At 54.2% G+C, this 17,381-nt stretch overlaps 1 protein-coding gene across 1 annotated transcript; it reads left to right on the forward strand.

The window, feature by feature from the left end:
* Positions 1-1,272: 1,272 nt before the first annotated feature.
* Positions 1,273-14,912, forward strand: LOC126642540 (cholesterol 7-desaturase nvd-like). The gene is made up of 7 exons (XM_050320291.1): positions 1,273-1,585; positions 6,449-6,637; positions 9,095-9,273; positions 10,724-10,849; positions 11,096-11,215; positions 12,303-12,479; positions 13,611-14,912. Exons 1-7 carry the CDS (start codon positions 1,273-1,275, stop codon positions 13,770-13,772), a joined length of 1,266 nt encoding a protein of 421 aa, XP_050176248.1. The 3' UTR covers positions 13,773-14,912.
* The last annotated feature ends 2,469 nt before the right edge of the window (positions 14,913-17,381 follow it).

Consider the following 17,381-nt stretch of genomic DNA (forward strand, 5'->3'; position numbering starts at 1 on the left):
TTCTCCTTGGTTCTTATTTTGTCTCCAATTACAAAAGCAGAGATGTTCCCCCTGTTATTTAGGGATTATTAAAGGATGTTTTGCAACACACCTTAGAGAAAGTGTTTCGAGCAGCCAGGTGAACAAAGCAGAACTTGCTCACCCGTTTGCTGACTCCTCCTTGTGTTTGTGAAACATCTGTGTGCACACAGGGGCTGACCCTCCCAACAGAGCACATTCATTCCTGTGTCCCCAGCCCCTTCACCGCAGTCTCTCATGGATTTGCCCGGCACAGAACTGAAACTCATTGTTCTGTTGATCCTCAAATCACCCCTTCAGTCTTTGGTTTCCTGCAGTGGGTGTGTTCATCATGGGCTTTTATGCCCTCAGAATGTTACTCTTGGAAATCCCTCTTTGCCCTGATCCTTCACTTCCCAGAGCTGTTGCTTTTTTCCTCCTTCCCATTCAGACAGGGCTCACAGCCCGTCCCTCTCAGAGGGATCTCTGTTTGTGTGCAGTTTCCTGTGTAACTACACTGGCATTCTCCTCCTAGAACAGCTTTCAGAAAGGTCATATATATTTACCTGAACCTTTCATGGGAGTTCTTCAAGAGATTCACCCTGCCTGAACTCACCCTTTTAGTTGCTCCTTTGGCTCCAGCCAGATGCTCCATTCCTGTCGCTTGTCCCTTTGCAATTCCTCAGAACTGTGGGGGTATTTCGGGTTGCTGCTTCTCCCAGAAATCTCTGTCTCTATGACAGATGGCTTTTCTGCAGCTACCTCTTGAACCTGTGTAGTTCTTCTGACTAAATCCAGCGTTACAGAGTCCTGAAGGACTCTGCTCATCACTGGCCTCTAACCTGGATATTGGGCCATTGACCACAACTCTCTGCCTGCCTCCCATCCAGCCAATTCCTTATCCATCAAGTAGTCCACCTTCCAAACCCCTAACTCTCCACTTTGGAGATAAGGATGTTGTGTGGGACCACGTCAAAAGCTTTACAGAAATTTGGGTAGATGTCATAGACAATCTTTGCATAGATTTTCCTCTCTGCATGGAGGGCATCCAAGTCCCTCATTAATCCACTGTCCATGCTGTCACCTCTCTGAGCTGCTCTGAGCTGCTCTTGAACACTGCTCTTAAGACCTATCAGGTACCTGTGAGGTGCCGAGGGATGTCCGGGGATGCCGAGGGGTGCCCAGGGTGGGGAGTCCCGTCCCCCCCGCCCGCCGGGCGCTGCCGGGCGTGGCCGGGGCGCTATAAGGGCCGGCGGCGGCGGGGCCGGGAGCGCGATGGGGCGCGGGGGCGGCGGCGCGGAGATGTTCTTTCCCCCACTCCTCCCCCTCCTCTTCCTTCTCCTGCTCCTCTTCCTCGTCCTGCTGCTGCTGGGCTGCTCCCGGCCGCTGGTGCTGCGGCGCAGCCGCGGCCAGGTGGGCTACCTGCCGGGCTACCTGCCGGGCTACCGGGCGACCCCCGGCCAGAGCCCCCGGCCCGGCCCCCGCCGCCTCCCTGGGGCCCTCCCACCACCCTTCCCGAACGGCTGGTACCGCCTGCTCGACTCGGCGCAGCTGCCCCGCGGCGCCGTGCGCGGGCTCGCCCTGCTCGGTGAGTGCCAGCCCCGCATCCCCGCCCGGGAATTCCCGCCCGGGCATCCCTACCGGGGAACCCATCCCGGGGATACGGCCGGGGCACTGGATCATCCGTGCTCGGGCACTTCTGCAGGGGCACTGAGGCATCCAGGCCGGTATGGATGCCTCGGGAGCTGGAGCAGGTCCAGAGAAGGGCAACGAGGCTGGTGAAGGGACTGGAGCACAAATCCTGTGAGGGGAAGCTGAGGGAGCTGGGGGGGGCTCAGCCTGAAGAGGAGGAGGCTCAGGAGAGACCTTCTTACACTCTACAACTCCCTGACAGGAGGGGGGAGCCAGGGGAGGGGGGTTCGGGCTCTGCTCCCAGGAACCAGCAGCAGGACAAGAGGGCCCAACCTTGAGCTGCCCCAGGGGAGGTTTGGGTTGGCCATTGGGAAGAAGTTCTTTGCAGAGAGAGGGCTCAGCCATTGGAATGGGCTGCCCAGGGAGGGGATGGAGTCCCTGTCCCTGGAGGTGTTTAAGAAAGGACTGACTGTGGTACTTAGTAGGTAAGGTGGTGTTGGGTCAAAGGTTGGACTTGATGATCTCAGAGGTCTTTTCCAACCTAGTTAATTCTGTGATTCTATGATTTGCACTGGCACATACTAGCCAGCATCCCCATCAGGGCACCAGGACACCTGCTGGGGCACTGGGGAATGTCCTGGGGCATCCCTGCCTGGACATCCCGCAGGGGCACAGGGACATCCCTGTCCAGGCATCCCCAGGGAGGCCCTGGGATGTCTGCTCATGGATATCCTCACCAGGGTACTGGAACAGCCCAATGTGGGCACTGGGCATCCCAGCCATCACCTGTGGTGGGCACTGCAATGTCCTTGCTGTCCCTGCAGGGCATCTGGGGCATCCCTGCCTGGGGGCTCTGCCATGGCACTGGCACAGCTCTGCCCTCCATCCTTTTCAAGTCAGAGTGGCTGCCCCATCCCTGGGAGTGTCCAAGGCCAGGTTGGACAGGGTTTGGAGAAACCTGGGCTAGTGGAAGGTGTCCCTGCTCGTGGCAGGAGGGTTGGAATGAGGTGGTCTTTGAGGTCCCTTCCAACCCAACCCATTTGTCACAGCAGCCCAGCCCCAAAGAGGGGCACCAAGGGTATCACAGCCTGGGGTCCTGGGGGACCCTGCTGGGGCACTGGGACGTCATGGCAGTGTGGGGGCATCCCTGTGGGGGCTCCTTGCTGGGACACAGGTCCATCTCTCTGCCTGGGCTCTCCTCCCAAGCATCACTGCCTGCAGCTCCCCATGTCCTGGGGAGATTGGGATGGGGCTTCACAGCCACATCCAGAGCAGTGCTGTGCTCCTCCAGGGTCCTTTTGCCTAGAAGAGGGATTTGGACCTGCAGAAGGGATGTTTCTGCATTGAAATCTCTCAGATTCAGTGGAAAAGGTGGGGTGGTTTTTTTCCTGTTTCCAAGAGCCATGCCCTCCCATGAAGTTGTTGGGGTTTTGGTGTTTCTGGTTTTCTTTTTTTGGGAGGTTGGTTTGGGTTTTGTTTGTTTGCTTTGCTGTTGCTTCGTTTGGTTTTTTTTGTGGGGTTTTGTTTTTATTGTTTGTTTGGAGTTTTATAACAGGACCTATGTAATTCAATATACATTGAATTCTACCCTAGAGAGCCCCCCCAGCCTGTCTGTTATAGTTCTTTTGGCTGTTTGCCCATAGCCTGGGGCCTGGCACCCAGTCCTCTGGGTCTGGCTGAAATGTGCAGGTGGAATCACTTCTGGTGGCAGAGACAGGAGGGTACCAGCACCAGGAAGATTATCAGTAAGACAGTTAAACACCCTGCAGCCTCTGGGTTTATGGGTGCCTGATTTATTTTGGAGCCTCTGATCAAAAAGCCTGTAAATGCAGCCCCACTTCAGAGGCAGCGAGTCAGAGGAGATGAAAGAACAACAATCACTTGACTCAGTCTCTGCAGACTCATCCTTTGGGATAAGACACCTTCCAAAATCTGGCACTGAGCGTGCAGGAAAGTCTCAGTCTCTCCTGGGGTTGTGGAAGTGGGGTGAGAGCTGGTCCAGAGTCCTCTGAGCTGCTCTGTCCCAGACTCTGCATTCCCAACAAGTGCCCACAATCACCCAGTGGTCCCAGGGCTCTTCAAGTCCCCTGTCCTGTTCTTGCTGCAGTTGTTATTTGATTTTCCTAAAAGAAATAGGCTAATTAAGTGGGAAAATTAAAATTAAAAATGGAAAAATGTTTGGCTGTTAGTGCTCTGATACTCACCTGCAACAGTTTTTCGGTGTATCTCAGGCCAGAAAACTGTCCTCCCAAGTTGGAGAGGCACTGGATTTGATGCACAAGGCAGAGCAAAGACCAACCTCTCCTCTGGCTCTGCTGGCTCCAGAGTGCAAAGGTTGGAGGCAAAAGCAACACTCAGAAGTCCTTGGGGAGTTCTGGGACAGCCCAGCAAAGGTCTGACCATGGGCACTGATTCAGGTCTTCAAGGCAGGAGACCTCCAAACTGCCTGTGTGAAGGGAAGCTCTAGAGATGGGATCTCCTTGGAGTAAAACCATCTGAAAACTTCGCTGGGAAAAGCCTCAGGCTGCAGAGCTGCTGCTGGGGGCAAATGGCTGGGACACCCAGGGGTCCCAAGTGCTCTGGCTGTGGGACTTGGGTCTGGCCCAGCTGTTCCTCTGTATTTCCACTCTGCTGTTGCTCCTGCTGAGCCCTGAACATCTGCAAGAGGCAGAAACACTTTCCCTGCCTTCCCTCTTTTGCCCTGAACCTCAGGTCAGGTAGAGAGGTGGGTTATTGCTGCTTCAGAATGAATCCCTGTTACCTGGGGCAGGGGAAGATGTACTTCTGGTGCCTCCACTCCCCTGTGCCTGCTGCCAGCAGATGTGTGAGAGCCTTCCAGAAAGACTCCAGGGACAACAGAGCCAGTGTCCTGGGAAAGAAGGGATCTCCAGGCACTGGGGTACAAGTATTCATATCTGCCAGATATCAGAAATAATCCTTCCTAGGCTTGAAGGCTGGGAAGGTTTCCAGAATTTCCTTTTCTTTGCACAAATAACAAAACTTTAGTCAAGGAAAGTGGTTTTGGGAGGGATAGCTCACACTGTGTCACTTGTCATCAGGGTTGCTGCATGGGAAAACACAGACTGCACTCAGCTCCCAAAGTTGAGCTTGGACTTCTTTGAGCTTCAAGTGGCTATAACGACCAGAGTTCTCAAGCTGATGAACTCTGAATACAAATATGCATCACCTGAAGCACAGCATGGAAGAGAGGACCTGGCCTTTCCCTCAGTGGCCACGTCTGTATGAACAGCCCCCAAGGTCTCCTGAGCTCCCAGTCCGGCTGTGTCCCCTTCCAACCAGGAGGTGACTCGAGGGGACACTTTGCTTTCAGGGCAGGTCACCAATGCACAGCCCCTCTCCCCTGTGCTGCTTCCAGGGATGTGGGCACTAGCAGGTCTGTGCTGGGCCAGGAAAGCATCTGGCTCCAGTTCAGTCCCTCGGGAGTACCGTGGTTTAGATAACGCCGTGGCAGCCACCCGGCTGTGGCTGGAGCACAGCTGGGTGAGGCAGAGCCATCAACAGTCTGATGGCTGCAGCCCAGAGACAGCCCTGCCTGTCCCTGCCTGAGCAGGTCCTTGCTCAGCTAACGTGGTGCTGCCCTGGGGCTGTGCAGGAAGAGAGCAATCCCAGAACCGAGCAGGGACAGACCGTGGGGGGACAAACCTCTCACTGCTCCGGGAAGCAGGAGGAATCAGGCCCACAGTGGGGAAAAGGCCGAGTGCTGGGGCAGTGCAGTCCCAGCCACACCAGCACTGACTCTCCACTCCCTGTGTGGAGCCGACCAGAGCCGGGGGCTTCCCTTCCCTTCCAGAAAACTCCCTTTTGCCGAGGAGGTGTCAGTGCTCTGGCTCTCAGCACCCGGCTGTCCCTGCCCGAGGAAGGGATTTGCTGCTGAGCTACAGTGTGGATGGCCCGCGGGGTTCAAGAGCAAAGAGATAAAGGGCTCCTCCTTCCAACTCCCGTTAGCAGAGATTCCCGAGATGTTGAAGCCTGCGGGCTCTGCTCTGCCCCTCCTGGGCGAAGGAGTTCCTGCTAAATGCAGCAATTGCCCTTCTCTGTGTTTCTCTCCCTTAGCAGGGGAAGCACCCTAAATCTTCAAACATTTTTTGTGAAGGTACCTTTTATCCTGTGGCCAAAATAGGATTCAGCAGCTTAAAAAACAGAGCTGAAGGTCAAAAACATAATGGTTTAGAGATGACCGTGAGAAATTATTCTCCCCCTGCCTGGAGCAAGGTGATGCCCTTCGGAACGGGTGATTCGGTGCTACAGCAGCTCTTTGGCACATTGGGCAGCTCTTCAGGGTGACACTCGGGGTGTGACGAGCTGGCTCCCTGCTCTGGGATGTCTTGTAAACCCGGGGCAGCGCGTCCATGGCCACCGCACTCCGGACATCAGCTTGAGCAGCTGCCAGCCCAGTTCTGCCTGGCGTTTTCTGCAGCCAGGGAATACCTGCCCGCAGCCTGGCGGGGAACTGCTGCCCGCTGTCCCTCTTGCCGCTGTCCCCCTTGCCGCTGTCCCCCTTGCCGCTGTCCCTCCCGCAGCCCGCGCAGCCGCCCCTGCCCGGCTCTGGCAGCTGCCTGGTGCCATCTCGTGGTTAAATCACTTCTCCAGAGCATCCCTGCTTCTGTCCTGCCACGACCAGAAAGGAAAGAAGCCTTCGGGCATTAATATTTCGCGGGGTATTTCTCCCTCCTTTGCACACCGGGTGAAGTCGGGCCGGTGCCGCCCGTTCCGAAGGGGCCGAGCAATGAGTGTTTTACCCGACCCCCCTCCCCTGGTGCTGCTGTTTTTACAGCTCCACCATCTCCTGTTCCCGCAGGGGAGCATCTCGCCGTGTTTCGCGCCCAGGATGGCCAAGCCCACGTGCTGGACGCCCACTGCCCGCACCTCGGGGCCAACCTCGCTGCCGGCGGGCGGGTCCGGGGCGGCTGCATCGAGTGCCCCTTCCACGGCTGGCAGTTCCGAGGAGAGGACGGGAAATGCACCAACATCCCCTATGCTGCAAAAGGTGAAAGTGCCCCCGGGTCCACGGAGAGCAGCCACAGAAAGGGTAGTGCCCCACACGTCCTCATTAAAAGCCACTTCATTTGGGGAAAGTCGTCTTTATAATAATTCGCCCTCCATGCACTCCCCTGTTTCTTGCAGCACCCTGGTTTTCCTCTGGGTTGTCCGTGTCCCAGTGTTCCACAGGAACAGAAACACAGGGTTCCAGTGCCCTCCCCTCTGTTAGGTGGTAACTGGGACCTTGGTTAAATAGTGCCCTTCTTGGCTCTGACAGTCCCACACCTCCTGCATTCCACAGGCAGGGTATAAAAGCAGATTTTTAACTCTGAGCTTTCCAGTGGGTCCCTCAGGGATGGACCCTGAGGAGTTGTTGGGTTCCAGAAATGATTCTGTGCTCTGCAGTGACAGCTTATGCCACATCAGTACTGAAACATGTCCCATGAATGTGACAGAATAGTTTCTCAATGGGATTTTTTTCTCCTTTTAAGGCTTGAAAGGAACTTTCTGTTGGGATTCAGGAAAGCTCTTCACATACACCCACCATGTAGAGATGGATTGCGTTGACTGTGTAGGAAGAGTGTCTTAAAGTTCACATGGAGCAATTATTTGATCTGGCTCCACTAACGAATTTAAATCACCAATTCACTTACCTTGAGTTTTGCTTTGGCTTGTGCTTCTTAGTTATTGTCCTGAGAAGTTCAACTTCACTGGATTTGGATCGATTAGGGTAGCAATGAAACATTGATTGGCAGCAAAAGTCACTCTTTCTACTAAACAAACTATTTCTCCCAAAGTAAAAGAAAAACATTCCATGTATATGGGCAAGAGAGCCAATTCACACATCTCACCAAACAGCAATTTCCTTTTCTGTGTGTGTTATTTTCAGAAAAAAAAAGATTAATACTGTATTTTTTCCCCCATACATAGTCAGGAGCTGCATTCAAATGAAATGATGTGTTTCACCACAAAACGAGGGAGAATATTCTCGACATATGCAAACACTTGCCAAGATGTGTCATTTCATCTGAAATGGCTGAATTCTGAGTCACTGTTACTTGGAGGTATTAAAAAAATGAAACTGCAGCCAGCTGCCCTGCTCCCCTCCAGCCCAAATAGGTCAGGGTGATTTGAACAGATTTAAAAGCCATCTGTGCTCACACAGGTACCTTGTTGGAGCAGGATTTTGGAGAGCTCAGATGGGCAGCTCCTCCAGCCCTGGGCTCTCAGGGACCCACAGCCAGACAGAGCCCCAGAGCCCAGTGTGGGGCTGGAGGGAGAGGGGGAAGGGTCTGGAGCACAAGGAATGGCTGAGGGAGTGTGGGGGCGGGCTCAGCCTGGAAAAAAGGAGGCTCAGGGGGACCTTCTCAACTCCCAACTCCCTGATAGGAGGGAGGAGCCAGGTGAGGGTCGAGCTCTGCTCCCAGGGAACAAGGGACAGGGCAAGAGCAAATGGTCTCAAGTTGTGCCAGATGAGGTTTAGATCTGCTTAGTGCAAATTCCTTCCCTAAAAGGGTGGTCAGGCATTGGAGCAGGCTACCCAGAACAGTGATGGAGTCACCATTCTGGAAGGATTTAAAAGATGTGTGGATGTGGCACTTGGGGACACAGGTTAGTGCTGGGCTTGGCAGCGCTGGGCAATGGTTGGACTTGGGGGTATTCAAGGTTTGTTCCAACCTGAATGATTCTGTGATTCTATGTCTGCGTGGGGGCAGATGAAGCCCCCTTAGAAATTTAATGAGATGCAGCCCACCCGAAGCATCAGGTTTCATCAATCAGAAATCACAGTGATGGGCTCCTCCTGCCCCCTCTGATATTCACTGACTCAAAGAGAATCCTCATTTCTCGCATTATTTCACCTCCCACATGTACAAGGCTGAGTAAGAAGGAAGTACTCTGTGCTCTCCTTGGTACTCATTTCCACATTAGGACAAAAAAGGTAATGAAGGCAACAGCCTTCCAATCCAGTAGAAGCTGCATTTTCTGACAATGAACTATAAATGCCAAAATTAATTTCACTGAAGTGATCTATTCTTAAAGCAACACATGATACCGCAAGGTTATAGCAGAGAATGCCTTGAACTTGAGAGGCAGTGATGGCTTTTACTCTCTCTGCACAGCCCAAACTAGAAGTATCTCCTTTTAGCTCACTGAAACTGGAGGAGGATACATTCGTGCAGCACCCATTTAGTTATTTAACCAGGTTAAAGAGGTAGCAGATCAGCCAGCCAGGTTGTTCCTTTAAAAAACTTACACAAAACACCAAACTGAAATAAAACCAATTAAAATGAACTCTTTTCTGTGACCTTTGTAGCTGCTGCTCTTCTTCAGCACCGTGCAAGCTGGAGAAGTGCCGCATGAACATCTCCACAGAGCCGATGTCTGCGCTGGGGCTCAGCACAAGGGTCAGGGCTGGTGCCAGCCCTGGGGCTGTGGTTTAACCGCTCCCTTTGTGCCCCCGCAGTGCCGGATCGCGCCAAGGTGCGGGGCTGGCCGTCCTGCGAGGTGAACGGGATGCTGCTGGTCTGGTACCACTGCCAAGGGCTCGATCCCACCTGGGCAGTGCCCGAGCAGCGAGAGATCACCACCGGAGAGTGGGTGTTCCGTGGGCAGACGGAGCACCTGGTGGACACGCACATCCAGGTAGGGAGCCTGGTCCCTCCCCCCCGTGGGTCCTCTCCTATAGCCCAGTTCAGGGGCATCTCCTCCCAGTTAACCCATTCAGGGACAGCTCCTCCCAGCTCACCAGCCCTTGGCAGTGCCATCAGTGCTGCTGGCAGAGCTCTGACCTAGAAACACCCTCCGTGCCACTCACCCAGAACACGGCATATGCTCCCCAAACATGGAGCATGAGCTCCTCGGGTGGAGAACAGCTGTTCTGGGTGCTTAAAAAGAATCTGTTAATTTGCTTTGACTTACAACTGGTGTAATTTAAAAAAAGGATCCTCCGAGAGCTGCGGCACTTACTGTCAGGAGGCGTCTCAGCCCATCGATCACCCCAATGGAAAGGCGCAGTTATTTTGCTGTTAATCTTCATAATCACCGTCGTGGGCTGACAAATGGGCCATGGAGGACAAACGGCTGCTGCCTCTCTGTGGAAATGAGTCTGGGAAAGGGGCCCCATTTTGTGGCGCTGGACAGAAGGGACCTGGGAGGGAGAAGGGGCAGCCATGGGTCAGGGCTCCTCCTGGAGAGAGATGGGAGGCAGCAGCAGTTTTGGAACTGGGTGATGTCTGGAGGTCCTGGGGAGATTTTTCTCTGCTTGCTGCTGAGCAGAACACCTGTAGTTGTAAAAATCAGGGACAAAAACGACCCTTAATCTAGAGCACACCAAATCCAAAGGCAGAACCTGCCTGCTGGCTGCATCCCAAGGGAGGAGAGGGGATAGGAAGGAACTGAGAGTTACTGGGAGGCATTAAGAAGATGCAAGAGCACAGGAGATGCAGCTCTGGGAGTGTGCAGAGAAGCTGGGAGAATTTTTGTGATTGAGGGGATAGTAATATTTATTTTATGTCTTTTCCAGTGCAAACCACTGCACACAGGTCTGTGCTGGGGCCAGTCTGTGCTGCTTGCAGAGCTGGTGGGAAGTTGGTGTATTTGAGTTCTAAAGCAGCTAAAATATCTCAAAAAGTGATATATTTGGGCAGGCTGGTGGGGTTTAAAGGTGTAAAAGGATGTGAAAACTAGGCAAAAATGTTTTATTCCTTACAGTTATCACAGGGCCAAAGGCAGGACTTATTTGGAGTCCCAGCTTGTGCATCTACACAAGTGAGCACACATAGAGTTCTGTGAGCTTAAAATGAACCCTGAATTTTCTGAACTTCCTGTTTAAATTATTCCCTGATGCTTGTTAAGAGCTGGCCCCAGGTCAGTCTGTGCTGAGGCCCCTGGTGCCTGTTGCTGCCTCAAGCCCTGTGAGCACCTCTGCCCTGCTCTGCCTTGCTCTGCCCTGCTCTGCCCCGCTCTGCCCTGCTCAGCTGGGGACTCAGGGCTGTACCAGGGCCACCCTGGGGCTGTTGCAAAGCTGCTGGAGGTGCAGGCAGCTCCCACCCGAGTCAGCTCTTGCCAACAGCAAATTGTTCCCTGACATCAGGAGATCCCCGAGAACGCGGCCGACGCGGCTCACTTGGCTTTTCTGCACGGCCCAGCCATCCTGGCAGGGTCTGACCTGAGGTACACGAGGTCCAGGCTGTGGGACTTCATGAAGCACACCTGGAAGGTAAGACCCCAGCTCCCCTCTTAGCCATCAGGTCAGAGTCTTCCAAACCAGGTTCCCTTCCTGCCTCAAAGCATCTGTCCCACCTCACCCCCTCGGCTGTGCCTCCTGCTCGGTGTCTCTGAGGGTTTTAGCTGCACTCCCTCACCTGAGAACCATCTCCAGATGGTCCTCTTGTCCCCATCTCATGTTGCCCCTCCCAGTCTGTGCCCCCCACCATCAGTCTGAGCCATCCTGTCCCCTCTCCAGGCAGAGTGGCAGCCCGAGCCCGAGCCCAGCGAGCACTGCTCCCGCCTGCTGCTCCAACACTCCGCCACCATCTTCGGGAAGCGCCTCTGCCTCATGGATCTGACAGTCTCAGCCAGGCAGGTATGTCCTGGGGACCACCAGCATCTCAAGCTGAAGGGCTTGGCTGAGAGCCCTGCCTGCCCTGCTCTGTGTCCCAGAGCCACAGAACATTCTGGCTTGGAAGGGACCCACAAGGATCATCGAGTCCGACTGAATGGCCTGTGAAGGGACCTGTGACCCCATTGTGGTCAGCACCCTGCTGTGACCAGCTGAGCTCAGCTCAGGGTCACCTTCCCCACCCAGTGCATCTGACACGTGGGCCAAAGAGCACCCACTGGCACTGGGGCAGCCCCAGAGAAGAGGGAGGGTTCCTAAGGATTACTGTGTCACAAAACAACTAAAAACATCACCTGAGCAGACATTGGTGACAGTCCTGAGGGACCTTCACTCCACATGGTCACAGCTAGTTACAGTGCAGAAGTGGGAAAGGCAAACAATCAGGAACAATGTGTCTGTAGCCCGAGATCAGCCCTGAGACAACAAAACAGCTGACACAGACTGACAAAGGATTATTGGAAAATAGAAATAATGTTACGAATCAATTGGAAATAGATCATCTTACTTTTATTTTTCTTTCTGGATTTTTTTAAATGAAATGCAAATTTTGCCTGATAAAAAATTTCTAACTTTAGTCTAATACATTTTTGAAGGAATTTGACCTATTCCCACATTAGAAATGCAGAATAAATCATAGAGTCACAGACTGGTTTGGGTGGGAAGGGACCTTAAAAATCATCCAGTTCCAACCCTTGCCATGGGCAGGGACACCTTCCACTAGCCCAGGTTGCTCCAAGCCCCGTCCAACCTGGTCTGGGACACTTCCAGGGATGGGGCAGCCACAGCTTCTCTGGGCAACCTGTGTAAGGGCCTCCCCACCCTCATGGGAAGATTTCTTCCCAATATCTAATCTATCCAATCTAACCCTGCCTGGAGACGACAACGACTGGCAAAGTTGTGACTCGTGGCCCACGACTCTGTGGGCTTGATGAAAAGAGTAATGATCCCAGCCCAGGAGGCATCTCCAGCAGGTCTCAAGGTGTGGAAGTTGCTGGACCAGAGGGCTGGACCACTGGGGGTTGTTCCCTGAGGATGTTCTGTCGCTCTGCAGGTGGGGCCAGGGCTGGTTTACCTGACCTTTGAACACGCGTTCCTGGGCCGTGGCGTCATCCTGCAGACGGTGACTCCCCTGGAGCCTCTCCTGCAGAGCGTCAGTCACAAAATCTACTACCAGAAGAACATACCAGCCATAGTGCCCAAGTTCATCCTGAGGGCAGAGTGTGTCCAGGTGAGGCCCCTGCAGAAGAGCAGCCAAAGGGATTTGGTTCCCTGCAGCTTCGTGCCTGGGAGGGGGGAGAAGGAAGAGCAGTTGCCCACATGGGCTCAGATATCCTGTGGGAGCAAAGCACTCGTGGGGAAGATGTTTGTGGTGCCTGGTGTGATCTTTCCCTCTGAGTGTCCCAAAAAAATCAAACTGGAGGTTGAATAAAGGGGGTCCCTGCAGTGGATCACCTGCTGAGGGTGGCAGAGAGGTGTCATCCCTCTCCTGTGGGTGGGAAACTGGGACACAAGGATTAGGTAACCTCTCTTTAGCTGCAGGAAGTCTTTGAGGGAACTAATCAGCCCATCCAGGTTTTCCAGCCTCCCAGGCGGATGCTTTAACATCATCCTATTACCTTTGGTAAGAAATGTGCCAAGAAATCCTCCTGTTTTTAAATTATCATGAGATTTGGCAACTCCTGCTACTCTTGAAAGAGGTTTTCCAGGCTTTTACCACAGGGATTCACGGAAGTGTTGAACTCTGGAGGCCTCCAGTTCAATATCCCAGCTGAGACAAGACTATTGCCAAATTCAGGTCAAGCATGGCCTTGAAGGTCACCTCTGTTGGAGAGAGGTTTCATCTCTCCAGCTCCAGATGATGTTCAGATGCCAAAAACCCACCCCAAGTCAAACTTAGTTGTGCTGCCTCATATTCTATAAATGCTGCCTTAACATTTTGCATCTTACTAAGGTGAATGAGCAACACTCATTTCTGCAGCACCTTCTTCCCAAAGGAAAACTCCCCAGTCTTACTCCACGTGTGCCTGAGCAGAGTGTAAGATGTGGATGCTTTATTTATAAAGCCCTGGCTGGCTGGAGCTACCCAGTGACCCAAAACTCTTGGGTGGAGCAGCTCCTGCCCACACAACCCCCATGACAGGGGCAGTCTGAGCTGGAAGTGGCTTCTTTTTTTGGAAGCTTCTTTTCTGGGCTAAGCTGTGCTGGCTGCAGGCAGAGCAGTGGTGTTCTGTGCTCCTGATGACAGGGGCAGTCCCACAGGGGCCAGCTGGGAGGGGGGGGAAAATTACAGTGAATCAGTGTCACACAGACCTGCTGGTTCAGCTTCCCCACCCGAGTGACACCCTCCTCCTGCCCCCAGTTTGAGCGGGATGTGACCATCTGGAACAACAAGCAGTACCTGTCCAAGCCGCTCCTGGTCCGGGAGGACTCCGGGATCCAGAGGCACCGGCGCTGGTTCTCCCAGTTCTACAGCCAGGGAAGCGCGAGGCCCCCGGCTCGGGAGGAGGGCCTGGACTGGTGAGGACCCTCCTGCCCCATCACTGCAGGAGCTGCCTGAGGCTCTCAGGTGGGTCCTGCCCACCCTGGCTGGTGGCAGAGGAGCTGAGCTGGCACCACCAGTGTAATAAATACAGGCAATGCCACAGGGAGCAGAGCCTGAGCCCTGGTGATCCTTCTGTGTCCAGGGCACCAAAGCTCCAAGGCTGTCCTGCAGTGTGAGCTGAGGGTGAACTTCAGGTTAGAATCATGGAATCACAGAAATCCTGAGCTGGAAGTGACCCACAGGACCATCCAGTTCAGCTCCCAACCCTGTACAGACACCCCAACAATCCCAGCCTGTCCCTCAGAGCGTTGTCCAAACCCTCCTGGAGCTCTGGCAGCCTTGGGGCTGTGCCCACTGCCCTGGGGAGCCTGTTCAGTGCCAACCACCCTCTGGGGGAAGAACCTTTCCCTGAGATCCAACCTGAGCCTGCCCTGACACAGCTCCAGCCATTCCCTGGGTGCTGTCCCTGCTCACACAGAGTAGAGGCTGGAGCTGCCCCTTCTCTGCCCCTGGTGAGGAAGCTGCAAACCCTGGTGAAGTCTCTCCCAGTCTCCTCAGATTGGCAGAGCTGCCCTTGAAGTGTCCTTGTCTCTCACTGCTGCAATCATTTTGAACAGTTCTGTTTCCATGTGGCCTTTGATTGCCCAGTGGCCTTTCCCAGCCAGTCCTGCTGATGCTTCTGCAGCATCCCCTTGGCTGGGACAGGCTCCAGCTCTCACATGGGCTGCAAACCTCATAAGAGCTGCCCTAGATCCTCCTGTGCTGTATTAAAGGGCTAAATTCTGCCTGGCTGCTTTCCCTGGGGAAGCCTGTAATCCCTCCGGGCAGAGCTGCCCTGGGCAGTTCCTCTGTGCCAAGGGACAGCAGGAGCAAATGCCCAAATCCAGGAGCTTTCCCAGGCTGGTGGCTCCCATTCCCATATGCTGTGCACCTCCCTGTGTCTTGTGAATTCTGCACTATTCCAGAGCAGGACTGGGAGCAGGACCCTGCCAGGGCAGGCCCCTGTCCATGCAGAGCCCCCTGCCCACCCTGGGAGCACCCTGGGTACCCTGTGCCAGCTGCGCCACCACCAACCACATCAGCCCATTGCACTTCCAATACTTTGCTATTAAATGTCTTTTAAAACTGATCTCATGTTCACAGTTTGTTGTTCTCCACCGTTTTGGGGGTGCTCTTGCCAGGAGAAGGGGTCCTGCAGCTGGCCCGTGCTCTCCTGCTTCAGGAGCCACAGGGAATCTCCAGTAAGGAATTTCAAAAGAGAGCAGGATCTTGGAGAAGGAGAATTTGTCCAGTTCAACAGCCTGAGCCTCTCAGGGACCTGACCAGCCTCACCTGGGGTGCTTCCTCCACTCCCTGCCCTCGGCCCAGGAGCCATTTCAGCCCTGCCCTGAGCGGTGCTGCACCCCTGGCTGACCTGGGCTCTGACCACAGCCCGACTTCCCAGCTGGACCTCCACCCTGTCCCACCCCCACAGGGCTGCCCAGCCATTGCTGGGCTGTGTCAGACCCTGGACACCCTCTCCAGATCCTGGCCCTGAGCTGCAGATTGACTTCCCAGCTGGACCTCAGACCTGCCCCATTGCCACGAGCCTGTGCCATGATCTGACCCCACGACCTCTGGGCCTGCCCTGCCCATCCCACTCAGGGCAGTGAGACCCCCCTCAGGTCCCAGCACCCCATTCCTTAGGGAGCAGCTGCCCTGCAGTGATGGGTGATGGAGAAGCACCAAGAGCAAATTAAAAGAACTGAGGTGTTACATGACATGCTGTGGGTCATGAGGTTCACCTAAACCTATGGGGGCCCAGGGGCACTCCCCCCCACCCCAGCCACAAACACACACTGGTACAGAGCTCTTGCCACACCTGGGCTGTTGTTCCCTGCTCCTCTCTCTGTTCCCACACACGGGATCTCGGGATGAACAAAACTCCAAGGCAGGGAAATTGCTGAGGCTCAGATTGGAGTGGGTGAGTTCAGCCAGCTTTGTTAGATCCATCAGTCCCTCTGAGATGAAAGGAAACTGGGGGATACCTCCAGCAGAGCCTGAATTCGGAGCTACCAGTTCCTTTATTGCTAAAGCTAAAGCAGTTGTGTCCTGTTAGGGCAGAAAGCAGAGAATTGGGAAACACGGCAGGATTAGCTTAAGCCTCTTACAGTCCCATTAGCAATTGTTTTTATCCTTTTAAAGGGCTCTAGCAAAAAGGATAATTGAGTGCCAGGAGCCACTGGTATGCCAAGGAGCACCATCCTCCATTCTGCTGGGCATCCTGGCTTTACATTATCCACTTCACATATGTAGATTTTCAAACAAATCCCAACCTCTGTCTGGCAGGACCTGAGGGCGCCTCTTCTGACTGTTTGCTAAAATCCCTTTGTAAACCTGCTGCAAAGCCACAGCCATTCTAACATTATAAACTGATAGTTGTATTTATTATTTTGGCTTATCTTCACACTTGACCAATAGCCAAGAGTTTGTCCAATGGCCAGAGCCATCGTCACTCCATGTCTTTGGGTTTTGTTTTTTCCCAACCAAGAAATTCACTCCAAATTTCCCAATTCTGTGGCAAAGTTGTTTTGTTTTGTTTGTGTTGTTTTTTTTTTTTTCTTGTTTTTTGCAAGGTGGTGGGTGCAAGGTTAAAAAACTCCAGAGAACAAGAGAACATCAAAACAGGTCAAAGGAAAGGACACAGGAAGGGTGATGGACAAAGGATTTTCCAGTGTTAAGGCCTGGCTGCCTCCTTTGAATCCCGGCCTATGAACTTGTTCCACTCGGGACAATTCCTGGTGGTCTCTGCTTTGTTTGGAGGGGGGTCCTGGAGCTCCAGAGAGCATCAGTGAGTCCCTGCACACAGAACCAGCAGTGTCCAACTCATCAGCACATCTCTGGGACCCCTTGGGACATCCTGGTGCAGGTCAAGCCTGTCACGGCCTGAGCCCAGATTTCTGTGCCCATTTTGGCTCCCACTACAAACAAACAGCTGCCAAGGGCCTTGTCCTGGGGAGGAGGGAGGCTGCTCTGCCCAGCCAGTGCCCAGCCACTGCTCCCCTGGAGTGAAATCAAGCCCTGAGGTGATCTGCTGATACAGGTGAAAACCTCTGGCCCTGTGAGCCCAGGCTGCCCAGCAGCAGCTGGAGCAGCTTCAGCAGAGGAAATCCAGCTGACCCTGCCGGGGGGTGTGAACACCAACACCCACTGCAGCCCCCAAACCACCCCCAGCTGCCCTCCTGTTTCAGGGCCCTTCCTGCTCCAAACCCAGCTCTCCTCAGGGAGGGAGGAGCAGCTCGTGGGGACTGAAGGGACGCTCCGGGCACTGCTCTGGGGAGCGCTGGGTGCCTCGGGCATGTGGTGCCCAGTGTGGAGTTCTCTGGATGCCAAGTTCATTTGGCTTCCCACTGACACAGGGCAGGGTTAGATGGGTTGTTGGGGAGAAATTGTTCCCTGTGAGGGTGGGCAGGCCCTGGCACAGGTTGCCCAGAGAAGCTGTGGCTGCCCCATCCCTGGAAGTGTCCAAGGCCAGGTTGGATGGGGCTTGGAGCAACCTGGGCTGGTGGAAGGTGTCCCTGCCCATGGTAGGAGGATGGGGAATGAAAT

This window comes from Myiozetetes cayanensis, unplaced genomic scaffold (genome assembly GCF_022539395.1).
Source record: "Myiozetetes cayanensis isolate MyiCay16 unplaced genomic scaffold, myiCay2020 scf23, whole genome shotgun sequence".
NCBI classification, from domain to species: Eukaryota; Metazoa; Chordata; class Aves; order Passeriformes; family Tyrannidae; genus Myiozetetes; species Myiozetetes cayanensis.